The following is a 27996-nucleotide window of genomic DNA, read 5'->3' as shown; positions in this document are numbered from 1 at the left end:
GAGTGCAGACGGTCTGATAGACACAGGAGATGGAGAATGAGGTTGGCAAATCTGTGGACAATCAAATGGACAAATACATGTAATAATTTGGAAGTTTTCTTTATCTGTCTTTGCTTTCATTCTGCTTCCTTTTTCTCCCTAATTTGTCATGCATTTATCTCTATATTGTTTTAGCTGTGCTGTTAATTCTTTCTTACCTTCCCCTCCTCAATTTAGAGTTACAATAATGGGGAAATCAGAAAGTCAAATGGATATCGTGGAAAAATCAACAAAATCTGGGAAGAAATCCTGGAGCTTTGTGGCAATGGGTCTGGCTGTGTTGCTGCTCCTCATGACTTGTGCAGTGGTCGCCCTGGTGATCCTGTATGCCAGCAGCAGAGGTAAGGAACCTGTGAATAATTCTCCTCTTCCCTCTGCAAACACAAGTCTTTTTGCAGAGCTAATGAAAACAAAAATACAGGGAGACAGTGAGGTCACCTCTGTGAGGGACTTGGCTATCTCTGCCTTGTTCCAAGCTTGTGCGCAGAGAGGATTGTGTTCACTTTTATTTCATTTTTAAATTATGTGATGCAAGACCAGTTTTAATTAATCCATTTTATTGAATTCAGCATTGTTTGTACAAAGGTAAAAAGCCATTGCACTATTTTAGAGAAGTGTGTCTGTGTGCATCTGTGTGTAGGGCTTGACATTTCCCTATTTTATAGAAGCCTGAGTCAAGACTCATTATCACTGGGAGTTATAAAGCAACAGCTGCTTAGCAGATCTAAAGGGGAGATTGTGTATTACAATGCGAAAGCTGTAAAAAAAAAAAAAAAAAGCCAGTGTGCTGCTGAGGAAAGGGAGACTTTTTTAATATCACTTCAGGCAATTTGATGTCTCGGTGAGATTTGGTTCAGTGACTTCCATGCAAATGACTTGCCAGGAACCTGAACACAGGCACATCACTTTGAGGTGCTTTGCCTAAATGTGTAAACTGCAGAGCAGCTTACTCGCAAATCTCAGCCTTTCCACTAGCACCCCAAATGCAAAGTCCTATTGAAAAATTCGGTGAAGCAATCAACATGATGGGTAGCAGCACCTGCCTGGGGTTTGTCCTTTCCCTGAATGCCTCTTGGATTCAGAGCTTTGCTAAAACATTAGAGAACACGACTAGGCAGCATGAATAGCAGAACCGAAGCAAGGCATTGTTTTGTCCTCACATCGTCTCTGCATCCCCTGCCTGCAGTGAGCTGCTTTCTCCAGCACTTGTAAGTACAACACAGCACAACTCTGAGTAATAATTCATGAGAAAAGCCTTTTTATTGTTTACTCCTTTTGCTACCAGCAATTGAATGTTACCAGCATTTGTTCCAGTGTTAGGTGAAATCTCTGAGTATTTGGTGTCGATAATACTCATCAGAAAGTTGCTTATATTTACTCTATGAGCTCAGGAGAGAAAAAAAATCCCCAGAGCTAGGTCCTAGGGTAGGAATTTCTGTAACAAAATATTGAGCTGTGCAGAATTTTGTTGCTTGTCCTGTACAGCACGCAGCTCCTCCCAGCTGCTTTCTCATCCCTTAAAAGACTCTTCTCAACACTGACCCAGAGTCAGTTTCTCCCCCTCTCCCTTTACATTTAAGCCTAAATAGTTGAACTACTGCAATAGGAGACACCACAGTGTGGTCACACCCCAGAGTGGCCACAAGCTTTAGATGATTCACAGGTAGGAATTGAGCAGCAGGAACTCCAGCCTAGGCTGTGTGTTGGATGAATGCCTGCATGCACTGATGGGTCTGAAACAGCGAGCCAGAGCTCTTCCGTGCAGCCAGTGACTGTTCCTGCAGAACAGCAACACGGTTTGTCTTGAAAAGCTTTGCCCAGACACGCCACCTGGTTCTGTTTTGATGTTCCATCTAGGGCCGTACCCAACGCTCAGCCCAAAGGCTGAAGTCTCTCCTAGTGCAAGTGGAAAGCAAGTATTGCTCAGAGCTGTGGAACAAACATCAATCCTACACAGCAGCAGGAAATAAAAAACCCAACATAGCTGAGCAGTGTTCTTGTGACAGAACCAAGAGCGTTATTCTTGGGATTCTTTTATTTCTAGTTTCACTCAAATATTAATTTTGAAATGCACGTGGGATGCCAGATTGTTTGCTAGGAGCAGATTCAGCTTTGCCAGTTCACCTTTGTACATCCCTTATCAAAGTGACACTACCCAGACAGGCTTCTGCAAAATAATTCTGTTTAGCTAATGGAAAATCAAAAGGATTACCTGTCCTGCCTTACATTCTCTCTTTTTTTTTTTCCTTTAATATAGGAAGGAATATACAGGCTTTGTGGATCAGGGAGTATATTTTCGTTCTGCTTGTATATAGCTTGCAGAAGAGCATTGTGGTACATGAAGCTGACCTCTGGTGATAGCAATAATGCAGGCAATACGTGTTAATCCCAGCTGTGATTTTTTATATATACCCAGGAAACAAAACAGTGAAGCTCTCACAGCCATGCAGTTATATAGTTTTAGAAGCAGTTTGCAGATTTTGACATCCGAAGAAGTTTCCATACCCGTAAAACCTTGTCTAAATAAGCTAAAAGAAGATACAGTAAAACCAGCAGAGTAATATTTGGGTGATCACAGAAAGAGAGGCAGACAGAACTGAAATAATTCATTTTTGAATCTGAATACACCATGCTCTCAATCTTTCCATCACACCCACACATAGATCTTTGCAGCCTTTTCACAGCTCTTTCTCAGCTATGTTCTACAAATATTTACTGAACTCCCAATCTCATCACTTGTTGGAAAGGTTACAGTCTGAAGAACATTTCAACACTTATTGTAGCTGACACATCAAGTCACAGTCAGTAACTTCTCCAGATGACTTAGAGTTGCAAACAACTCGGATTCTCACCTAACTGCTGGTCCTTACTACTCAAAAGTCAAGATACTAGTTTAATTGATATTTTATTTGCTTTCTGGCTTCCAAGTTTGTAGGGTTTCTCACAAGACAGACTTGCAGATTTTTTGTGTGTCTGCATCCCCATAGGTTGTCACTACCCACATCTGTTATAGAGGCTGTTGGAAGGCCAGAGGGCATGATTCTGCACCTCTCCTCCATCCTGGTGGGCAGGCTACAAACAGAAAAACAAAGCGAAATACAACACTTGGACTAAGCAGCACCTTATTCTGGGAGTGGATTTCCAAGAGCCACGCTCTGCTCCTGCGTTTCCCGTAGCGTGCGTGCAACTAACACGCACTTGAATAATAAGATTCACAAGAACCTGCTGACTAGAGGCAATTATCTCAACTGGCCACGGGCACACTAAGAACAGGCTGTAGCCGAGATCTGACTTGTCTCCTAGACTGATGCCTAGTCATTCTTTGACTCTGTGAATGTTCATTAATGAGGGATCTATTCGAAGGAGATGGAGAATTTAAAGAAGTGGCAACTAACTCAAAAGTCACAGCGAAATGACATTTGGGTGGCAAGACTCTTCTCAATTCTACTTGGAGCTACATGAATACAAAGCATGAAAGTGCAGTGATGGGCCATACAGGGCTGCAATGGCAGGCAAATACTCAGTTTACTGGTTCTCACATGAAATTCTGTCTCAGCTGGGTTTATAGATAGACTATAGGTAAGAAATCATAAGAAATGTGGAATAGAAACCAAACACTTGTGTTATGGAGTCTATTTGAAGACATCAAGATCTGGTATAGACAGCTCTCAGAGGGAAAAAAAGCTAAATTTGGCAATTACATTATTTGTTGTGAACAATTCACTGTTACAGCAGCATCAAAGGCAGTCTGCAGTGCTGACAGCACTTCTGCAGATGAGATCTGTGTCAGAAATAGATACGGTGCTGAAAGGTAAAGCTCACGCTTGACTACCTGATGACAACTGTGAATCTAATTGTTTCCATGTGTGCCAGCCCCAGACATCTGTGGGAAAACACTGAACACAAACTGTGTGCTTCAGAGACTGTACAGAATTACGTGCTTTGCTTCTGGTGTCTAAAAAGGAACTTCAGCAGTTCATCTTTTGAATGACAACTTTTTAAAACACAAGTGGCTTTTCACAGCCTTACTGAAGAGGACTGCAGTGCTCCACAGTTCTCAGAAATTATTCTTACATCCTGCTGCTGACTAGTAAATGTAACACTGTTCAGTGGCTTCTTGTAAAGACAAATTAAGACAGTAGAATTCTCTACAGTCAATCTAGCGGGGTCTGAAGCATGTCCCAGCTCTGCCATTTTTCAGGTGAGCAGTTGACCTCTGAAGTAGTGTCTGAAGTGCTTATTTTCCCTTATTCTTCCATCTGGAGTAGTCTCACAGCTAGGGTAATTTTATTTAGCTCCATTGAAGCTTCCCTTCCCTTATCAGTTCTCTGGTGGGGCTCTGTCAGACTCAAAGTGAGGAAAAACTTCAGTCTGCAGAGGCTTCATTGGTTCTTTTCTACTTACAAGACTATCAACGGAGCAAGAGTATGACTTCCTTAATGAAGTAAATGCAAGGGTAACTGCAGAGGTCCTGAGGGTTTGAGAGCCATGAAGCAACTTAGTACTACACAAAGTATTTCCAGTGATGAACTCTTTCTGGCCCATTTCTGTTCTTTTGACATGCTGCTTTAATAGTTTTAAAAGGTGTACCCAAGGAAGGGTATCTCAGAAGAAAGAGGTGGGAAAAACAGAGTGATTCACTTTAAAAGAGAAAGTGTTGTAAGAAGCTAGATCCTAGATGAACTTGGCTGTGGGAGAGGACAAGTGGGAGGTAAGGTTTGATAGGAGAAGAGGCAAGTATTGATTCCCCACAAACCCTTCCACTGATGTGTTTGCTTTCTATGCAAGAGGGGGAACATGGGATTCAGAGCTGAACAACCTGTCCCGGTTTTCCTCTGCTGCAAATCACTATCTTCATGCCTTACATTATTGTCAAACATGAGCCCATGTTCCACTTACACTTTTACATTCAATCTAAATCCTGCTAGACATTTGTTTTGTTTCAACTTTTAGGCTTTGTAGAACATTAACCCGAGTTGTCCTTCACCCATCTGTACTTGCAGCAGTCTTTGTCCATAGATGTCAAAGCAGGAGTTTCTGTGTTGATATAGCTCAACCCGTCAGCAATATTTAACCAGGGAGGAAAAAACAAATATACAGAGAAATACCTATATTTATACGCAAAAATCGGGCACTTGTTTTTAGCAAAGTAGTTTGAGAAAATGAAGTGCAGAGAGTTGTCTAGCTGAGACTTCAGAAGGTGCATTTTACATTTGTTTCTAGTTATTTGAAGTTCAAGTGCAGTAGTCATAGCCTCAGTCAAGCGAGCAAAGACCCAACAAATATATTATGAAGTAAAACAGGGCAGTGTTGGTTGTATCTCATACAGAGTCAGGTTGGCTTGGTTCTTTGTCAGGAATGGTACTGAGGCATAAAAGAGATAATTGATAGAAAAACAAAGGAGCCACTTTTATAAGTAAACTGAGAGCCCCTCACCAGCCATTTCTAATTATCTGGTTTTGTGATGGAGTTTCAGAGCCCTGAGTGTGCAACTGAGGTTTCAAAACAGATTTGGCTTCCCTGCTGATGCAGCTCAATTACATTTTCACAATCACAAGGGCTTTTTGAATGTGGGGAGTTAGAATCTTGTTGAAAGCTGTTGGGTTCCGGAAACTAAAGTTAGGCATTGTCAGGTTATATTAAAGAGAGAAGCTTTGATTTAAAAAAAAAAAAAAACACCACACAACACACCCCATACACACCACCACACAAAAACCACACACACCAAAACGAAACAAAAAAGACACCATACCAAAAAACTTCATTTGAGTCCTGCCTGGTCCCTGAGAAAGGATGAGAGACACACAGCATACCTGTAGTACAGTTATGTCTTTCTCACCTTGCCCATTATTAGTTCTCCTTTATGGAGAATTTTCATGTGCCTTTGAACTACTAGTTTCTTTTCCCCAAAAGGATTCCACCGCCCTCCTTTGAACCCTGAACTTTTAGGTTGTTTTATTTTATTTTTAAATTACTAGAGAGTTTAGGAAAACTCCGAAAATTGGGCTTGCTTCATCTGGTACTAAAAAAAGCTAAACCCCTCTATGAAGCTTCACATTGTTAGGTGTATTTTGCTCATCCCATGTTCTGATTGCTCGACATGCAGTTATTCTAATGCAGATCGACTCCCACGCAGCACGACAGCACTCAGCTGAACCCTGAATGTTACATTCCCAATCACAGTGGGGGCTTTTTATGTTGCTTCCACTGATGAACTTCAAAGCCCTCTTTTCTTCCCTACTGTTTTATTTCTATCTGAATTACTGTAATCTTATTTGCTCTCATGTAAAACACTTGTTTTCATTGGAAGGTATGGGGTTTTTTTTTGTTTTAGTAACTCTTTTCTGCAAACATCCTAGCATAAGGATCAAAAAAAGTTTAAAAACGTGGCTAATCCTGTTGGAAAGTGAGGGTATCAAGTTTTTGTTTTCTAGTGTGGAACCAAGTAGTTGTCTGTTTAACATAAGCAGATACTGACCTAGTCTAGTTTCACAAATAGGAAATTAAAACAGCAAAATTAATTTTCTTGTGCCCAGGGCCAAGGCCACTCATCAGGCTGGGGTTCTTTGATACCTCCCGTTCCAGTTCTACAGCGAACAGCACACAACAGTGACATGACCAGCACCACAAACGCAGTCACTTCAGTACTCAGCATAAAAAAATTACATCTTCATGTACAAAGGCTTCAGTGCGTGCCTGCAGCAGAACCTGTGGCTCTGAATTCACATCAAGACCCTCCATAATCACACCATCAAACTCCTCGCAGTACATGTAGTGTAGAGCACCAAGCAATAAGAGCTAGGGACTGTTCCAGTTTCCACTCACGACTGATGATTTGGAAGTGCTTAGGCTTTTTGTGGACTTTCTTCACTGAAAGAATTTCACAAACCAAGGCTAAGTGGTCAAAAATGGAAAATTAATAGCCCAGAGTAACACTTCCCAGCTTCTGTTGGGATGACCACACAGACCCATTTCGCCATGTACAGGCACACATTGTTTTCTTCCGTTTTAGAAGTCACAGCAGAATGCTTCTGCTAAGGTTTCATTGCCTGTGCTCCCCCTCAAATTCCTTGTCACATCACTCCTTCTCTGTGGGCTGAAACCAGTAAGTCATGAAGGTCTCCAGAATTCCTAAGTTAGCTTTCAGACTACTGAGCAAAGTGATCAACAGGACTGAGTCAAGGTCTTAATGGAACAAAATTCCTATTTTACTGATTTTGAAGATCCTGAAAGAGCTCAGAGCATCTCAGTAGATTGTCTAGAAGGGATATCATACTTTCAGTATGTATCAGAAAGACTGTGGGGACAGTTAGCAGGTAAAAAAAAAAAAAACACAAACCACAAACTGATCTTATTCTCCTTCCAGGAGAGCTAAAACTCACTGTCAAGACTGTTGTCATACTGCCTCAACAGACATTTTCCTCATAAATCTGCAGATAAGAGATTTCTTCACAGTTGTCATTTGGTACCTTTCACTGGCACTAATATTCACGCGCTTGCTCCAAAACTAAAGAGAGCTGTCACTGAGGCTGGGCTGCTGGCGAGTGCCAGTGGCAGCAATTTCTTTCCAAACCAGCCAATTCTCTCTGCTTTCTCAATCCTCTCCCTGCAGGCACTCACTATGGCACCAATTCGGGCAACATATGTACCACACCTGGATGCGTTACCGCAGGTAATGATTGGTCCTGTGAGTGATTGTTGCAGAGGTGATGTTGTACTTGTTGTTAGTTCTACTGAGCCTGAATAAACAATAGTTCAGGCCTTGAGACTGAAGGAGTTGAAAGAGGAATGCAGTTTCCCCTTGGACTAGATCCACATTGCTATTACTGTCAAAGGCAGCAAGTACAGCTGTCCTCAAACACAGCTCCATGTGTAAACACTGAGCAAAGAAACCCTGTCCTCACTTCTCCGTGGTACACTTTGTCACCAGCAGTGTCATTCATTAGGAAGCAGTACAGGAAAACTGTCTGTGTGGTCAGCAGGTCTCGGGCTCTGGCCTGAGCCACAAGGACGTGGATTGACTGAGGCAGTCAATACCTGTGCAGTACAGCAAGAACCCCCTCAAACTGAATTTTCTCTCAAAGAGAATGCATTGTACACATGGCACTACTCACCTCTGGTTTTGGCATCTACTTGTACACCAAGAGAAGCAAGACTCCAGCACAGATGGTCCCGACTGCCCCTTGGAAACTCTGACCTCACAGGCAGGTCCCTTGGGCAGGGCACTGGGCAGTGTCCTCATGCCATAAGGCACCAACCATGGGAGAACCACTCTGCTGTTTCAAGGCTCTCTCTGTAAAGCAGTGCAAGTGTCTGCTCTCAGATGCTTCCTTGCATTTTTAAGCAAAAAATAGGACCCTTTGAGTCATAATACACAAGAATGAGTCTTATCCACTGTAAGCAGCATAAGCAAGGTGCATTCTTGCCAAGCAGCTTCTTGAGAGTTAGTTCTAGAGATTACCGGGCAGTCTGTGGAATTCAACTCTCCAATTTTGATACCTAGCTGCTAGAATAATTCAGAATATGGACCCAACAGCTGACCCTTGCAAGGATTTCTACCAGTACGCCTGTGGGGGCTGGCTGAACCAGCATGTTATCCCAGAAACTAGCTCCAGGTACAACATTTTCGACATCCTGAGAGACGAGCTGGAGATCATCCTAAAAGGTAGGAATGAGGCTACTCTATCCTTGGTTAAGCATTTGCATTTAGTTTCAGATGTTATTTACTGCACATTATACAGAGAAACAAACTCCCAGAGAAGTGTTGATTGTGATGGCTTTTTTTCTCTCTAGTCCTTTAATCTCTACATCTCTTACTACACCCATTTTGTGGGAACATCCTGTTCCCACTAAAAAATGAGCCACAGGTGATTTGGTACAACTTCAAAAGGAGCAGGACAAGCTGTATGCATGTCCTTCTTGCTGACACTTTTTCCATTAATAGCTCCTGCTTTAAAGAGCACTCTAGTTTCACACTAATTGAAGCCTACAATAACAAGTATTTATCGTAGCCTGAATTCTCAGTGATTTCTATGAAAAGATCAAAGCTCTCCAGGGGAAAAAAAAAAAAAAAATCTCATTGCAGTGGTTCCTTCCCCAGGTGTGCTGGAGACTTCAGATCAAGGGGACAGAGAAGCATTTCAGAAAGCTAAAATACTTTACAAGTCATGCATGAATGAGAGTGAGTCTCTTCTTGTTCCATTGATTCTCTTGTTCGATATCAAGTGTACAAAAGTACCAATGTACTTTTAAGCAAAAGTCCAGTCAATATCTATCTATTCTGCATGGCCCTACCTGGAAAGCTGATCTTCAGATGAATGGAGATGCCTTGGTGCATCATTAAGGCTTAATATACCCATTCTGGGATGTAGAAAGGATGGATATTGGTTACCTACCTCTAATATCAATGCAAAGCCTTCCCTTCTGAATGCAAAAATGTGTCTCATTTCATCCTTTCCAAACTGATTCAGTCAAAATCAGTACTGAAGTCAACAGAAGTCTTTTCATTACTTTTCTGAAGAGTAATGTAGGAGACATTATTTCACAGTATCTCTTATTTTCTGCTATGACAAATTCCATTTCAGATTTAAACCATTAGGCCCATTGCCTATTTTTCTTCTTTTTTTTTTCCTATGAAAATACTATAGTATTTGTTTTTCCTCTCTCAGGTCTTATAGAGCAACGAGACTCATTGCCTCTGCTAGAGGCCTTAACGATGGTTGGAGATTGGCCAGTGGCTTCTGCAGACTGGACTAAGACCAAAGGTAATGCCGTGCCTGAAGGAGTTCAGCAGTGCTGAGTCGGAATTATTTACTGCACTAAGGAGACTACTGCCATTGAATTAGAGCCTCCTTTTGAACTTTTTCTTCATAAACAAAAGTCAGGGTATCATACATATTTAGCACGCAGCAATCTGTGTGAATAAAATAGTATTAATTTAATACCTGTATTACAAGATCTCACTCATGAGCCGCGTACACTTTGAGAGAGTTAGGAAACCTAAAGGGCCAACAATGATAATGAAGACAAAACCCATATAACCAGTATAGCTCTGTTCTAATGCTAGGAGCATAACTGCCTAACTAGGCAGGGTCATGGTGATTTATACTATGCACAGGCAATTGCATATATATATATATACATAAATATATAAATCATTTACTGATTACTTTATGTCACCGAGACAGATAAGACCAATAAGAAGAGTTTAGCCATTTCTAGCCAGTATGGGAATGTCCTGTACAAATATTCTCACATCATGTCCAGTCTGATTCTAAACAATTTTAGCAATAAACTTGCAAACTCTACAACTTAATCAGTCCTGATACAGATTGATAAATAACACACATTTTCCCTTTTATCGCCCAGAGCCATATTGGAGCATGGAAGAAAATCTCTCCATAATGAACTCCAGATTTAACAAACGTGTCCTCATTGACATGTTTGTATGGAATGATGACCGGGATTCCAGCAGACACATCATTTATGTAAGAAAAAAAATGCTGGGAATTATTTATATGCCAGAATCATAACGAGTAGTTATTTATACTGCATACAGATTAGCTTTCAGTAAGTCAGTGGGTATGCACAATATTGGCAAAGTGCATGCAACAGCTCTGTCTCAAAGTCATATTGGGAAACATTTTATGTTAGAATAACTCTTGTTCAGTTAAAGAAATAAAAATCAATGGATCTATGCTGATTTACAGCATTTAAAGGTTGTAAATTTTTGCTACTTGCAAAAGGATGGTGAAGTTTAATATATAGCAGGAAACCATGGGTTTTTTAGAACACGTAAACAATATTTCAGAGTTCGTTCCTGTGTGCTTGAAGTATAGCTCTCAAGTCCGGCAACTTCTTTTCTAAGTTTCTTAAATCTACTCTTAGGCCTCACTGGTTACTGAAAGATCTTGCTTAATAACCCACACTCAGTATCCATCCTGTCCTCATTTAGAAATCCAGAGACAAAAGTTGTACCTTCCGTCTCACCCTGCTCCTAGAAAGCTCAAGTTCTTTGACTGTTTGGTAAGAGTGTACTGTCGTCATTCCAACACCAAAAGGATGGCAGGTGCAGCACTTGGTGTTACCTTTCAAGGCTACCTTTGGACAACACCAGTTCCTGTTCATCACTAACTAGAGCAACATGTATGTTTTCCTTCAGATTGACCAGCCAAGTTTAGGAATGCCATCCAGGGATTACTACTTCAACGGGGGCAACTATCAAAGAGTAAGTATTCCTTGTCATTTATTTACTGTGTGCTACTAAAACAATTTTATTACTTATCCCTGTGTTTTGGAAAACTCAAATATATGAATCTTCATGTTATGTAACAATCAGAATTAGACTGCGACATTCATTTCTACATTTTTCTTAATTATGCCAGAATTTTGTAAAGTTTACAAAAAAGACCGAATAACTGTATAAATATCAAGCCTCCCCAGAATTGACCAATTCATACAGGTGAGAAGGTTGATGATTTCATTTTCCTCATGTTTTGAAGCTTAAAACAGTCTAATTTTGAAGGATAGATTCACATTTTCAGTGCAGGTTATCTTGAATTTGCTTGTATCTTCTACTAAAGCCACTGATTCTGGCTATTATTTTACAAGGTGCTGGAAAGATGGATTATAGATAGAGGAGAATTGTCTCACTGGATATTTGAACATATAATACCCCAAAATATACGTTTTCTTGAACACTGAGATATTGCACTTGTTCATTCAGGAAGAAAAAACTTAAAAGTGTTTTACATGGAGCAGCAAGAGCCATATTAATGGAACAGACACTCAGCTAGTAAGAATCTGCTGCCACTTACTCTCCCCTTTTTCCCCAAAGTTACATGAAAATTTGAGAAATTGTTTTCTAGCTGCTTTTCTCTGCCAATGCTCAGAGCAAAAAACGTGAAAGTTTCTGTAAATACATAGAAAGCTGTTGCAAACGTAGCCAGATAATTTCTCGGTTTCCAAGATTAAAATACTGCTTTAGTACGTTTTACTTTCCTCAATTATGTCATACTAACAAAGAGGACTTGCAACTAACATCAAACTAATTTTCCTAACACGAATGGAAGGGAATACAGAGACAACAATCAGCATTTTAGACTCTTTTGTCTAGTGGTTGTAAAGGCAGATGAAAACATCCGTGAGAACAGGTTTCTTTTTACTTTGATTATTTGACTATATTCTCATATATAATGTAGTCCTGTGAAGTTTTTATGAGATCATTTCCATACCTTCTGGACACCTTTATAAAGTGCCAGTCTCTGTTAATCTGCCTCACGGTACAAAACAATCTCCACATAGTTGTGTTGGGAACTGCAGATAAAATCCTAGTTCTAGCAGCTATTCTGCAAGTTTTGCCTGCATGGTGGCAGTTACAGTAGAAAAGAGTGATATTTATGCATCGCTGCATGAAAGTCAGACTGAGATTGACTTGTAGGAGGTGGAACATCAGGTACAGTACAGAGATGATCCTAAATTAGCGAAAGGAAACCAGTACTGCTCAATACAGTTTTAATTTGAAGCTATAAAGAAGAGCTAAAGCTGTGTTTTTAATCTTAATGAATAAGGAGGAGACACAACCCCTTTTTATTTGCTGTTTAACAGCTCGCTTCCCACAGACAATGAACCAAACTGATGACCCAAACTCCCCCTGTGCTTAGTCCAGCATCTTTTGGCAAAACTCCTACTGAGGCCTGTGGGAGTCTGGCCTGATTAAGCCTCAGCATTCAGCCTAAAAAACACAAACCATCATCGTGTAAGTGCTCAGACTCAGTTTCACAACTGTACACACAACATACTGTATTTATCTGGTTTCCAAGGTCAGTGGAGGAGAAAAAGTGTGCAAGAAGAAGAGGTAGTATTAAGCTTCCCTGTATCAGAGATTGGCACTCCCTTAGCAGCCGAGTATCTTTCCAAGGCATACATCACAGCCATACCCTCCTATTAGAAATAAAGCAGAGGTATCACTGGGAACCATCTGAGACAGAGCTTTTCTTTCAGACAGTAAAAGCAGAGAGTTCAGAAGACTTATGGTATTAGTTTCAGAGAACTGAAACCTTCCATGTTTACCCTGGTATTTTGGCTAGCTGGGATCTCTTCCCATGGTGTAACTCAAGGCACGGAGCCTTCTCTGCTCAAGCAGTAATTCTAACCCAGAGGACCAGAGAGTTGCATTACACAGGGAAGCAGAAAGCATGGCTTCCACCGTGTATTTTGAGACTGGCAACTGCTCTGTAAGGTATTCCAGGATGAACCGACGTTCTAGGAATTGCAGTAGTATTCTAGGAGGTAAAAAGACAAGAAAAATAGAGTCGGGAAGGCTGCACTTGGGACAAGGGCAGAGGCTGTGTCCCCCTGAGCCAAACTTTTTCACAACACACTGTAAAGCTAAAACAACGAGGAGACTGGTTTGCTGAATGAGAAACAACAGACACAAACCTTTTCTTCACAAGGCTACACACAAGTTCTCTTCCTTGAGTGCAGGTGAGAGAAGCTTACCTGCAGTTCATGATCACCATTGCCAAAATGATCCGGGAAGACAAGAATGTGTCTAAAGATGATTCCTTTGTCCAAGAGGAAATGGCAAAGGTTATGGAGCTTGAAACAGAGATTGCAAATGTGAGTACAGAAATCAAGAACTTCTTAGGATGTTAGGGGGCAAGGGGTGAGGGGGGAGAGTCTCCCGCTGTTTTGTGCAGCAGTTTTCAGCACAGCAGGAGACTCATGGCCTAGAAGAAGCAAGCAGGGGGAAGACAGCTTGTTGTGCCGTGAGCAGCCCAGAAATCAGAGCCTCTGTGTGTATAATTATGTCTACTGCATACACTGCTATGTTGGCTACTCTAGTCCTAGCCAGATCTATTTTTGGAAGTCTCATAAAGCAGGATGATCTATCTTCTGCTAGACATACACTATGATAACACCCAGACTAGCTCCCTTGCATCCTTAGAAGCCTACAGCACCCTAAAAACATCTAAGAGCTTAGTCTTCCTTTCTAATGGGAATAGAGGGAATTGCTTTTATAATCATGGAGGCCTGAGTTCCTGCACAGAAATTTAGAAAGCAGCACTGGACACCTTCAAATGAGTTTTCTTTTTCAAAATAAACTGTTTCACTCCCGTGTTATTTCAGTGTGTATACGTGCTCCTGCATGCAGTCTCAGCCACTGACACTTGCATCAGTTGATTCTACTAATAACCTTTTGAATGTCTTCAGGCAACTACCCCAGCAGAAGAAAGGCATGATGTAACCTTGTTGTACAACAAAATGACCTTAAAAGAGCTACAAGAAAAGTTTGCCTTGAATGTAAGTGCTTAATGAGCAGTCTAATGCTTTCAGCCTCCTCTTATTACCGTGTCAATTGGAAACAGCTTTGTGAATTTATCACTGATGCAAAGAGAGGTATAAAACGCTTCCCATTCTTAACCTTGTCTTCAGAGTCTCTTAAAAAGCATTTTTCTACTGAACAATACTACAGCTACATTCAATCTCTTAGACTGTAGAGAGTCCAGACAGTTACTAAGGCACTTAGACACCTGGCATTGGTATATTTCTCTCTGTCTGCCTAGGAATTTAACTGGACCTTCTTCATCCAAGGCGTCATGTCTTCAGTAAGTGTTCAGGTTGACCCAGAAGAAGAAGTTGTTGTATATGGCATGCCCTATCTGCAAGAGCTGAAAGCAATTATCTCAAAGTACTCAGCAAGGTAAAGAAACTGGAGAATATCCAAGAAAGCTCACAAAGTCATGGAAGTATTGTGGAAATGCAAATTATTCGGCCTACTTGCTAGTTCTGCCAGAGCTTCTCTGAGAAAAGTGACACCACTTCACTGTAAAATATGGATAATGTCTTCTACAGTCCTAGGGTCCCAAAGTTCTGTGGTACTGGGCATCTCACCTGCTCACATGCTTAGAAAAGGTTAAATGGGAAGAAAAAGTATGTCACAGGCTTAGCTCTTGTTACACTCTAGAAGGGGGGGAAAAAAAAGTACTTAATCCCTGAACAGACATGGTAGTATGGTCCTCAGATGTATGCCTCTACAGTTAGCCCGCCTGTTAGATAAGAACAGTCACCTGTAGATGCTATGAACCTGGTGACTGGCAGCAATCATTTGCTTTCTTATCTTCATTCAGAATTAAGATCCTCCTCTGACTGCCTGCACTAGCGTTGCTTTTCACAAGGGATTAAGCTCAGCTTTGCTTTCCCACGCAGCACCATCCAGAACTACCTCATCTGGCGACTGGTAATTGATCGAGTCAGCAGTTTGAGTCGGCGCTTCAAGGATGCTCGGGCCAGTTACAGGAAGGTATTTCCTCTCTTCCTAAAGAAGCCACAGATCATAGTACTGGTCCCACCATCACCTGATCAAGTCCTTGTCAATACAATGAGGTTATTGTGTCACATAATCCAAGAACAGCAATCACAACAATGGAAACCTTTGTCTTAGGTTAACCTAAGAGACACGTAGGCAGAATTAATCCTGTGGTGTTGTGCGTTGCAGGCGCTTTATGGAACAACTCTGGAAGAAGCCCGCTGGAGGGAGTGCGTGAGTTACGTCAACAACAACATGGAAAACGCAGTGGGAGCAATGTATGTCAGGGAGACATTTGCTGGTGAGAGCAAGAGGATGGTATGTAGTTTACCCTTCATACTATTGTACCTCCACAATGCCTACAGTGTCCATTCCCCTCCATCTGATCTCCCAGCCTATTTTGTCTGCTAAAGATATCGATCAGCCAAGAGTCAGAGGGCGTAAGATCTCACTGACGGTGCTGAGTACCATGTTGTAGAGCACAGAATCTGGGGACATCATCTTTCAGTAGGAAGGTTTTTCACCCCTCCTTAGCTGTGCCTGGGAAAAATAGCATGGAAACGATTAATTTCTTACTGCCTCTCTTTTAGGTCCGAGACTTAATAGATAAGATTCGTGAAGTGTTCGTCGAGACTTTAGATGAGTTACAGTGGATGGATGAGGCATCTAAAGAGAAAGCTCGTGAGAAGGTCAGAGATAACAAGGAACTTAAATATTCCATTATGAACATGAAATCTTTGGAATTTTGTAGTATCACTATTCCCAGTTCCTCTACAAACAAGAGGAAAACAACTTTAATGTTCACTATCCTGTTTTCTGTTATCCTATTACATTGTCCTTTTCTTTTTAATCCTTCATTAGCTCACATACCTTTTTATTTCCTTTAATGAGCCTTGTGAACCATGTTGTAAATGGGGAGAGAAGATGGCACCAAATGCATCAACTAGAACAAGAACTGAATACAACGCAACTCCCCAAAGAAAACATTTCAAACTTTTCATTGACTTTAGGACCATCAGCACTGTTCCAATAGCAAGGAAAAAAAAAAGGCACTAAGTGAGGGTTAAGCCCAAACTCTGTCAGATGATGCTGTAGGGTCTGCCAGTCTACCACAGTGGCTGGACACCAGGAGATGAGGGGAAGACTGCATGTTCCATATTAAAGAAAAAGTCTCTCCAGGCAGTAGAGTGCATTTGAACAAGGTCTTTGAACACTTGCTTCCAGCTTCTCCCAAGCAAGTGGACAATAGCAACAGAGTATTTGAACTATTATATGTATCCAAACTTTTTTTTTAAAAAAAAAAAAAACACAACCCACACCAATGAAAACCACAATTAAGAGAAAATATTAAACTCTTTTCTTCTAGGCAATGGCAATTAAAGAACAAATTGGTTATCCAGATTATATTTTGGAAGATCAGAATGAAAAACTAGATCAGGAATATGCCAATGTAAGTATGCTGTGCATACCTCAATATAACAGCCTACACTTACTTTCTTGCCACTTGGAATACTTATTCCTGTGCAACTGTCATTTCCAAGAGACTGAATGGCAAGCAAAATCGATTGTGTTGAACACTTTAATAAATAAATGCATATAAAGAGCTAACTATTAAGTGCTACCTTGCAATCAAAACATTTTTAGAAGATATATTCAGTGGTATGAGGAATTCCTCTTTCCACACAGCTTACTAACGTGCTTGGATATCTCTTTCTTTAGTTAAACTTCAGTGAACACAATTACTTTGAAAACATTCTGGAAAACCTGAGAGCTGGAGCCCAAAAGAGCCTGAAAAAACTTCGAGAGAGAGTTGACCAAGATATGTAAGTTTCCAGCCTACAAGCTACAGACACAATCTAAATTGTGAAATAACGGTCATCATGTTTGAGCCATATGCTGTGGATAGCAGAGAATGCTCATGTCTGAGGTCTTGTAAGATTTCCTGGAATTAAACAAGTAGTTCCTTGCCTCTTGTGGTAGGAATTCATCCAGCTGTCTTGGAATCCCTCTAATCCTTCGTTAAGCTGCTTCACATTCAGATACTATGCTGAAGCGACTTAACACAAAAGCAGCGACAGATCTTTCTGACAACTCAGCAAGGAAGAGATGAGATAAGCAATATCACAGAACTTCTGAAAATCTGTATTCAGGGGAAGAAAGCTCAAAATATTCTGGCCAGGATTCTGCTGGAAGCATGCTCAATCTTGGGGAGGTTGAGCACCAGATCTAATTTATGTCCGTTTCCAGCCAATTACTTCACATTTCAACTTTATTAGGTGTAGCCTGTATTGCCCTACCTGTTACCTCAGTTCTCTACTCTTAGGCAAATCCTGAGCTAGTGCTGGTCTTCAAACAATCTAAATTGTTACTAACAGCTCCCAGGTGAGCGGCTGGCATCACTGACCAGTAAGAAGCATTACTACACATCACCAGGATGACTCCTCCAGCCCTTCAAATGCAGCTGAGTCTCTTCCAAGTCCATGACATGCATATGTCCCAGAAGCCCTGGCTTGCATGTTCAGCAACAAATGCCTTGGAATATGACCTGATTTCCAGAGCTATGAGCTAGCCAATCTGAATTTTTAATAGTCCAGTTAGCTGTGTTGGAGGTGCCCAGCTCAGGAAGCTACCTGGCAAAGCTACTGCTGAATACATTAGCAACAGATGCACTGTCATGGAAGGCAGAAGCTAATGCCAACTCGATGGGTTGCTCACTAGCAGGCTTCCAGCCTGTGTGATGCTAGAAGAGAGTGTCTCGAGACAGAGGAAAGTAGATTCCAGTGAGAATTTCAAACACCTCTTCACAAAATGTAAAATAACACAGAGTAATTAATAAACAAGCAAACAAAAACTCCAGAGAGAAGCATTAGTCAAGTTAATTCTTGCAAAGCCTGTTCATTTTTTCTATCCCTTTTCCTATGAAGTGGTTTTAACTCCAAACATGAGCACACCATGCAGACACTTAGAAACCTCCAGTGAATTACTGATGAGTAATTCAGCAGGGGAGTTTTCTGATCAGTCACCTAACTAACGGCATTTTTTTTTTTCTCTGCTTCCTCATTCCTTGGGGAGTCAATCACAGTGCTCTTCACAGCAAAAATTCCTGCACAGCATTGGTTCTCTTAATCCACAAACTGTGTAAAAGGCAGCAGTGATTCTAACAGTCTGTCCACAGGGGTGGATGGTAGGGATGGTAGCCCTTTAGCCAAGATTCCCAGGACCTCTGCTCATTCTAGGTGTGGTTTAAAGCATGTTTGTGGGAACCTTTTCATGAATTAGGCCTTCTTTGCCTGGTAGTTTGACGATATATGAAATTCCAATAATCTGCACTTTTTCTCTGTAACAAACTACGTATTTCTAGTGATGTCTATCCAGCAGCTTGGAGGGTTTCCTCAAGGAGACATAAAATCACTTATCTCTCCAGATCACTGTTTAATTAGACTGAAGGATAGTATATAACTAACGTTGCTGATATTATTAGCTAGTCATTGCAATTCAGAAAACTAGCCATTGTTCCTAATCATAGCCTTCTTGGGGGGGACTGGGGGGTTAGTTATTACAAGCTACCTGGCCAGCTACAAGTATTTCGTGTCAGGCACACCAAGGAGAAGCTTACAGACCTAAAATGTGTTTTCACAACAGACTGGTCTTCAGAGCAAAACTATTTTGAAAAATTCTCAAGAACCTCTTGAATTCAGAAACAGATTCCTTCCCTCTCTCTCTGCACGTTACACACAGGTTCATAATACCAGCACAAGTCATTTCTACGACTTATTCCTGTTCCCAGGCTGCGACGAGCAGTCCTCTCTAGTCCGTTAGTCCAGAATAACCAACTTTTCAAAAACTGAAAGATATAGACATGTGTTGTATTTCTTAAGGAGGAAACTTGATTGCATTCTAGAGCAGCTCACAAGTAGTTATGCCAAAATACAGCAGATGCAGCAACTAGGGCATCACAAGATACTATAAGGACAAGAGACATAGGAAGAAGAGCATCTTAGGCTGATACTGCTGAATATTTATCATGAGTTCACAGCTTCAGATTCTTACTGCATGATTCATAAGAACAGGCTGACTAGAAGTGTATGTCAGAGCTAGAAGAGAAGGGGAGGCAAAAGAAATACAAAGAATAAAAAGTCAGCAAGCTATTGGAGAGAATTTCCAAAAGTAGCCTACTTAAAAATTACCTCTCAAAGTTAACACTCATTATCTATGAAATATTTGACTCCAAATTCAGACATTTATATATCTGTGATTATTCACTTTCAATTTTTCAACAGACAAGTTTGGTCTTAACTTCCAATTTGAGCAACTGCCTTCTGCTGCTCAAAACATCCTCTAAACATGAACTTTCTTTTGAATGTAAACTATTAATTTCTTCTCAAGCCTAGATAGGGTTAAGATGAGCTGGTAAACAGTTACTACGTTCTACCCTAATGTGGCTGTTCAACATTCAAGAGCAAAAGCATTTCTCACTAACTTGGCATTGTTTTGGATGAAAGTTGCACATAAAGGAGACACCAGTTATTTCCTGGTACCAGTATTTCTTTATAGCTGTGTTCAGTGGCACCTTTCTTCCCCACCTCAGTCCTTACCTTATATGTAGCCTGCATTTTTTAACAAGAATACATCAATAAGACTGTCTAAAAAAATCATAGTCATGACTAACTTTGTGTGCAACATTTAATTTCAGATGGATAATTGGAGCTGCAGTGGTCAATGCATTCTATTCCCCCAATCGGAACCAGATAGGTAGGTTTACAACAATTTTAAACAGCTGCATGGAACTAAATATTTGGTTTTTGTATCACAAGGCTGCAAGTCTGCAATCCAGAGGCAAACCTTCCTGTGCCCTTATGGAAATTCTGGGCAAGGTACACAGGCTGTTCTTTTCAAGCAGTTGCTTTGTTGATGGATATTCAGCTTCCCTGCCCCACGCTTGGCAGGCGTATTTTATATACTGTAATTGGAACAGCCTTATGTTTGAAAGCCTGAGACAGTAACTGCTACTATGTGAGTGCCAGCTTCAGAGACCAGAGAATGCTCACAGTGTGTTCTGGGCTGCTTGTACTCATGTTTCCACATTCCTGATATACATACAGGCAGCAATCCAGTTTGCTATCTGTACAGACAGTACTGAAATTGCATTGGGAAGAGGCATATCAGACTAAAAAAAACTGCCTCTGCTTACAGAATGTCATATCTGCAAGTTTTTGCAGAGTTGCTAGGCTGAGCTTTCTTGTTCTTAGCCAAGAAGATCCTGACTTAGTCATAGCAAACCTGTCTGGCTCCCCATGCTTCCTGATCTGCAAGCTGGTGCAGGTGGCCCGAAGTTCAGGTTAAGCCTGCAGATGCTGTAGAGTCTTTGCTGAAATCTGAGCACCACAAACAGGAGAGGAACCAAATAATTTCTATTAAGTAGTGCTTATTCAAATTCCTAGACTGCTAGAAAGATCTACTATCCAAGTACTGCCAAACACCATAAGAGGAAGAATCTGTGCCTATTTTAGGCCAGACAGAAACTGCACCCTGCTCACAGGGCAAAGGCCAGAAATGGAAAACAACTCGACCAACTGACAGTCACAAAGCAAAACTCAGAAAGAAACATCCAAAGTGCTCATAATTTAACCCTTTAGCCTCATCAGAAAGAACTGTTTTCCACTTACCTCTATATTGTAGGTGCAGTAGAAGTTGTGAGCAGTACTTCAACCACAGCAGGTACTCCTCCAGCTCCCCAGTGTGTATCATCCTAGAGCTGTGCTTTCAATCAAGCTCAGGCTCCCTATTTACCCCCAGGGGTTTATGCTGATCAGAATCAGCTGTGAGCCAGCTTTCCAGGCAGGGAACTCTGGTCTTAAAGAAGACTGGTTCCTCTACAACTTTGCTCTTATAAGTAATATGGAAATAACTGGTTTAAGCAACTTGAAGATAAATATGCAAACCAAAAATCCAAGCACAGTTACCCACAATAGTGTAGATGTCAGTTAAATCCTGTTTCTTTCTGTTTTCTTCAAACTTTCTCTAGTTCAAAGAAAATCACTTTCCACACTACTTTCAGTTTCCTGCTTCTGTCTTACTGCAGTGTATCTCCGTCTTATATATTTGTCCCAAAATTTGTATGGATAAAACATCTATATAGTTGAAACTATTTTTGTGTCTAAATGAAATATTGGCTATATAGTTTCAATATCTCACTTCTTAGAAAGTATCTTATCAGAGTAAATTGCTTGCAGTCTTAATTCCTCTAGAAGCATACATGCTTTTTGTCTTATGCACATGGGAGGAAGACTAAATCCCATGATTCTATATAAGGCTCTTGCCAGTACACTGAAGGATAGACCTTCTACTGCACTACCCCCCCACCCCGCCCCAGATTGGCGTCCAAGTGCACTTAGTGGTCTGTAGAAATTACTACTGTGCATGTTTTACACACTGAGTGTTGTTTGCAAGCAGCATATGATTGCTAACCTTTCTTTAACAAAAATAAAGCAATAAAACATCCATTAGTTCCCCTATAAAACGGCTCTAAAACACAAACTGTGCCCATCTCCAAAAGACAGTTACTAAACATTTTGCTCTTGACTTACTGCAGGACACGTTCTAGACCAAACTGGGCTGAAGTTGAAATGTAAATGATGGTTGGTTTTCAAACAAGGAGATACTGGAGTTGCAGATGTGCTAAATTAAACCTTTATCAACTTGTCATTTCCCATTTATCAAGGGAGAAACAATTTCACATGATGTTGTTTCTAATCCTTTTATGTTTTATGTTGCTTCCTGATCCTTAGACCAAGCAAACAATCTGTCTGCAAAGTATGCAGAAATAAAGTTACCTTACGGTATCCTCCTCTCTCCTCCCCTCTTTGCAGTTTTTCCTGCTGGGATTCTACAACCCCCCTTCTTCAGCAAACACCAACCGCAAGCCCTGAACTTCGGAGGGATCGGGATGGTTATTGGGCATGAAATCACTCATGGGTTTGATGACAACGGTGAGAAGACACCTGAGAGGATATTGATCTTTCAGTTGCACTCACCACGCCGTAAGGAATCGAAGTTACACACTGCTGGGGCTGAAGCATCCGTGCGCACACCGTCGCGCGCCCGCCCAGCCTCTGTCTGGGAGCAGCACAAGCACACTCCTGATGTTCTGTTGAACGTTTTGCAGTGAATGTTTCATGAACTGAGCAGGTCACACAAGAAGTAGGCAGATGTTAAAAATAAATTGAGTCAATGACAATTCTTAGGAAAAGCTGTTACTTTTACAGCATCGTGAGGTCGGAAATACAATGCAAGCAGATATGCTGGCTCCTAAAGTACAGTGGAATCTGTGAGCTACTTTCTTGGGATAGAAGAGCTGCCAGTAGTGCCTTGAAATCACAGGAGACTCTTTTTTTCAGCACAGGCATTTGAAATAAATTACTATCTTTCTGGAATGTTACATAAAATAGTTTTGTGCAATAACTCCCTTCTGATACTGTACGCCAGTAATCTCTTATAGTTAGGTTTTCTTCAACGTGTTTTTAATGTTAATTAAGCTTGTGCAGATTACACATAAGCACACAATATAGTCCCCGAAATCTAGATCCATAGCAAATAAAAAACATGCTCTTGCCAGAGCGCTGAGAACACAAAACACCAGAACTGCAATTCCAGCTTTCTCCTGCTGTGGCAAAAGAATGAATTCTCTCTGAACCCCAGCTCTGTCGCACGGACACACAGAATAAGCACCTCAGACACCTCCCAGTGGTGGTAAATTTTGTTACATGATGTCTGCATAATCCAATTTGAAATAAAACTCGACCTTAGTGCTACGACTGAAGCCAGGGCTGCTGGCTGAACAGGAGATCCCAGAATAATAGAGATGAAAGGACTGCGATTGATCTTGTCCGTTCCCCTGTGCCAAAAACATTTCTGATAAATCTCTGTAGCACAGACCATCTACATCAAAGGAGGAAAGAGGGGAGGAAGTGCAGCTCTAACATTAAAAAGAAACAGGTGCTTCACTGGAAGAACATTTGCTCTAACATACTCTCACTCAAAACTTTTCTTTTTCTTGGCGTTCCATACAGGTAGGAACTTTGATAAAGATGGAAATATGTTTGACTGGTGGAGCAATTTCTCTGCTATGCACTTCAAGGAGCAGTCTCGTTGCATGGTTTATCAGTATGGGAACTACACATGGGAGCTGGCTGGAGGACAAAATGTAAGTAAAAACAACCATTTCCACACCGCTGTTTTTTATACAGAAAAATAATGAATGTAAATGGAGAATCTCTACAGGTCACAAGCATAAAACCCCACGTACTACAGGAAAATTGCTTTGGAAATAAGATAGAAGAGTTGTTTCTTGTAAATTAGGGATAGTAGCATAGCCTAGGAAAGCAGCAATATCTGTGTGCAGTTGGGTTAACAGTGAACTGGGCCCACATGTGCTTTTGCTGCCAGACCCTTTGAGGTGTTTTTTGTAAGAGGGAGTGAAACCAAGTGTTTGCCACTGTATTTTGCCAGTCCTGCTAGCCTATGTTCTGCCTCGCAGCCCATATTCTCTTCATGTTATAGTCATATATATTCTCTCTATTCTAATGTACAGCTTTTACTCTATTATTTTTTTCTTTTCATCCTCTCCTTTCTTTGCCCTAGCACAAAGTCACTGCTTCTTTCTGTTCCAGACATGACTGTCTATCTGTGATCATAGAATCATAGAATGGTTAGGGCTGGAAGGGACCTTCAAAGGTCATCTAGTGATGTATGGCTGTGTTTCAGCTTGTGGTTCTTAGGGCTGTTAATGTTACTAACTATAGAGTAACTGATTATTCTTTCACAGGTCAGTGGAATAAGCACACTAGGAGAAAATATTGCAGATAACGGAGGAGTCCGACAAGCTTATAAGGTAATTTTCAAACATACTGTGAGTTAACTTTACCCCTGGCATTCAGCAACGGGGTATTCTGTCATAAAAAAATTGACAATTAACATGTTATTACCACATTCAAAAACGTAAAGCCTCAATTATATATCTAGAAGCTTATGTCCCCATAGATCAAATCGCAGTGTAGGATTGCTGGCTTTCTTGCACCCAGGAGAAGGCCACCTAATTCTCCTGGCTGTACTTTGATGTACGCAGTGCTTGATGCTGCATACTTCTGGCTCCGGTAAACAAGGGCAACGTTCATAAATAGGCACGGTATTAGCTAGGAAAAAGGTAAACCCCTCCGTTTTCTAAAGCTCTTAATTCTGAAAATGGCAGCAACAACTTCAAACAGCTTGTCACGTGGCAACAGAGCACTGATTCTTGGCAGCACAGTTTGGTGATACTATGAAGCAGACCAACTCTTTTTTCCAAGTTTGCTTCTCTCACGCATTCCATCTTTGACCTCAAAAGTGACACGTCAGGTAGGACATGAAAAGAATAGATGGAAACACCATCTCTTTCCCAAGAGGGATACAGATCATATCTATCAAAATACCTGTCTCTAAAAGCCTAGCTCCTTTTGTTGCTTTCTTTGTGGTTTATAAGCTTTAGGAAAATAACACAAAGATGACCCTTCTACCTTGCTGCTATTTATTTTCCATGCAGCTAGAAAGCAGAATAAAAATGCAAGGGTTGATAATCTCAGAACTGCCTCTTTCCAAGGTAAAAGGTTGCCTCAACCAGTTATTTTCCCAACAAGAGAAATGCAACTGATACTTCAGAGCCCTACCTCCATGCTGTGGTTGAAAAACTATGTTGTTCATATAAACACTATTGCATATCACCTTATTTCTCCTGCTCCATCAGGGGAAGTCAGCTTCCAGACTCAGGGAAGTCCAGTACCTTTAATCTCTGGTGTTTTGAATATGGCAATCGTTAAGGGTCTTTATAGAAAAACATCCTGAATTTTCAGAAATCTAAACTGACGATCCTGACTCTGAGGGATACCATTAAAATTAATTACTTCATTGCAGTGAATATGTCCTTGGTTCTAAAAGCTGTTACAAATGTGGAAGATGGTGTGGCATGACACAAACCGCCTGCACACTGAATCCTCTCATGTTCTGTGGTGCTGAATGTATTTTTACTTCCCAGCTCTACCTTTTATGTTTTGTGTGCTTTGGGACTATCTCGGCAACTAAGAGGATAAGGTAATAGAACATTTGAAATTAACCAGCATGAAGACTCATTAACTTGTCTCCATTATGTCAATATAGCTAAAAAAAATAGAAAATTGGCCAATTAATGTGTAACAATAATGGATTTAACATTGAGAAAGGTTATTATCTGCTATTTTATGAGCAGTTACCTGAAGAGATAAAAATCATCACCACAGAACTGTGGAGAAGACTTAACACTTTATTTCCAGATACAAATTCCTGTAGAAAAAGTCAGTGAAAGCTGATGATTTTACTTCAAACTGCAGTCACGGGTATCCAGTCTCCGTAGCGTTATTGATTTAACATCTGTCACCAGACATACCTAAACATGATATTGGCAGTCACACTTTGTCATGCTTGCTGAGACACAACAGCAAACCAATGGTCCATCAGGGTGGTGGCATGGCTTTTGCTACAACGGTGCTTGCCACCTTGCTGAGGAAACTCAGAACAGATCTCCAAGTGACTCCGCAAAGAACGCGCATGAGTTCTTGCAGTCAAGGTCAACTGGCCAACAATAACTACTACTCTAAAACCCCCCTCCCATATGAGAGATTGGTATTTTTTCATGGTTTATAACAGTTTTCAGTTCAGAGATTACTGTACTTAAGCAGCTGGATGCAAATTATCTCTATGTTTCATTTTTTTAGTAGAAAAGTCAACAGAGTACTTACGATGACAGCTTTTTCATTAAATTGGCTGTACTGTTTCTATTAGAAAGATAAAACCTAGAAAAATACAGAAGGGAGGACACGTTGGGTTCATATACATTGTGACTAAAATCTCTCACCCCAAAATAACGTTCCAAATATCCATCATACCTGAATAGGCCATCCTGCTGCTTCTCCGAATTGATCTGTGATCGTTTCTAGGCCTACTTAAAGTGGCTGGAACGGGAAGGGAAGGAGCCAAAGTTGCCTGGACTCAATCTGTCCCACAAACAGCTTTTCTTCCTCAACTTTGCCCAGGTAAGAACACTTGGATGCAGCCACTACGTGCTGCATGAAAGTACAAATTAGGTTATCCTAAAGGTTAGAGAGAAAATCAGTCCCAAGCTCCACTGGGACGGTGATTCACCATTGACTGTACCATCACAAGGTCCTCAAGACAGATGTGAAAAAGATGGTTTAGTGTTCAGAGGAAAGAGTTTTCAAGAACTTTCATGAGAGCACTACTGAAACCTGCTGGAATGAGGATACAAAGAAACCGGGCATCTGCCAACAAAAAAGTGGTGTCAGACAACAACTTACGGCGGACAACAGCTTTCAAGAGAGAGCCACTTCATGTCAATATTGGTTCCTCTGGCATTTATGAGACAACTCCCTTTGCTTTCGATACAGACAAGGTTTCATCCATGTTTTTAACATGCACTGGAGAAAACTGCACGCCTGAGAAAGATCAAGCCAGCAGCCCTGAAATAAGAAGACGTATTCAGAGCACGGATGTTGCTACAGATTTCGCTTATTTTCCTCTATACTACTTTATTACAATGCAGAAAAAATAAGTTTGCTGAGTTGAATTTCACCCTTCAGCCTGGATGCCAAACTCCCATGTGTTTACACTCTTAGAGTAACACTTAACCGTAGGTCAAATATTTGACAGTTGGCCAACACACACACGCTTAGTGGTGTCCCCCAGGCTCCCAGATTTAAGCTCATCTGTTTGAGGAACACAATAATGAAATGAAGAGCTAATATATCTATCCCAAAGCATCAGATCTTGATCTGAGAACTTGATAAAACAAAAACTAATTAGTACATAGTTGTATCTATTCTGCCTTCTCTATAAAACATGCTCCAACTATATTGTAACAAATTGGGATGGCTCTTAGGAAAAACTTTGAAAAACAGTAAGAAGTTCCCCAAACTGGGTTCCCTTTAATACCGACCACTAATGATTAATCCTCCTTGTCTAGGTTTGGTGTGGTTCCTACAGACCAGAATATGCTAGCCAGTCCATAAAGACAGATGTTCACAGCCCTCTGAAATACAGGTGGGTTTTATACGAACTCATTTACTAACTGACAACTCACTTGGTTCAACCCCTTGTACCAATACAGTGGAAAAGGAGAGAGTGGCTCGTTGCTGGTAGCTATATTCTAACAGACAAGATAAATCCAGACTAGCTTTCAGAATTTCTCCCATAGCTTGTAGGACACTGCTGAAGACTACGTTCCTTTACGTGGCCTGGTAAATTTGCCCATCTACAGAGAATGGACCAGAACCCACTTACAACGTGCTCTGTTTGTTCTAGCGTTTCATTACTCATATTAGCTATATTTTTCTTGCATAAAGTATCCCATATTCTGAAACTGTAATTGAGTCATGAGACTCTAAATCACTTTATAGACATGTCTTTCTGTTTTCCAGTCTCCATGCACTGTATCCCTGTAAATGAGTTCCTTCTCTTTGTTTAGGGTGATGGGATCTTTGCAGAACTTTGAAGCGTTCTCAGAGGTGTTCCACTGTAAAAAAGGCACAGCCATGCATCCTGCAGAGAAATGCAGAGTGTGGTAA

General features: G+C 40.9%; 1 protein-coding gene across 1 annotated transcript; it reads left to right on the top strand.

The window, feature by feature from the left end:
- The first annotated feature begins 29 nt into the window (after window positions 1-29).
- On the top strand, window positions 30-27996 carry MMEL1 (membrane metalloendopeptidase like 1). The gene is made up of 23 exons (XM_009992203.2): window positions 30-79; window positions 217-380; window positions 7652-7711; window positions 8543-8704; window positions 9140-9220; window positions 9708-9803; window positions 10408-10526; window positions 11201-11266; window positions 13525-13659; window positions 14254-14343; window positions 14607-14743; window positions 15250-15343; window positions 15539-15667; window positions 15940-16038; window positions 16716-16799; window positions 17069-17172; window positions 20043-20101; window positions 22219-22338; window positions 23419-23552; window positions 24174-24239; window positions 26353-26448; window positions 27396-27472; window positions 27897-27996. The coding sequence occupies exons 1-23, from the start codon at window positions 30-32 to the stop codon at window positions 27994-27996; spliced, it is 2322 nt and encodes a 773-aa protein (XP_009990505.2).

Source organism: Tauraco erythrolophus, chromosome 23, assembly GCF_009769465.1.
Source record: "Tauraco erythrolophus isolate bTauEry1 chromosome 23, bTauEry1.pri, whole genome shotgun sequence".
Classification (NCBI taxonomy): Eukaryota; Metazoa; Chordata; class Aves; order Musophagiformes; family Musophagidae; genus Tauraco; species Tauraco erythrolophus.
Note: the sequence above shows the minus strand (reverse complement) of the source record. Positions and strands in the feature narration are given on the sequence as shown.

Excerpts from the sequence above, each read along its gene's own strand:
- MMEL1 (XM_009992203.2), top strand. The coding sequence starts at position 30 with ATGGAGAATGAGGTTGGCAAATCTGTGGACAATCAAATGGACAAATAC. Across the intron at positions 20,102-22,218 it reads CCCCAATCGGAACCAGATAG|TTTTTCCTGCTGGGATTCTA; the intron begins GTAGGTTTACAA and ends CCCTCTTTGCAG. Across the intron at positions 24,240-26,352 it reads GAGTCCGACAAGCTTATAAG|GCCTACTTAAAGTGGCTGGA; the intron begins GTAATTTTCAAA and ends GATCGTTTCTAG.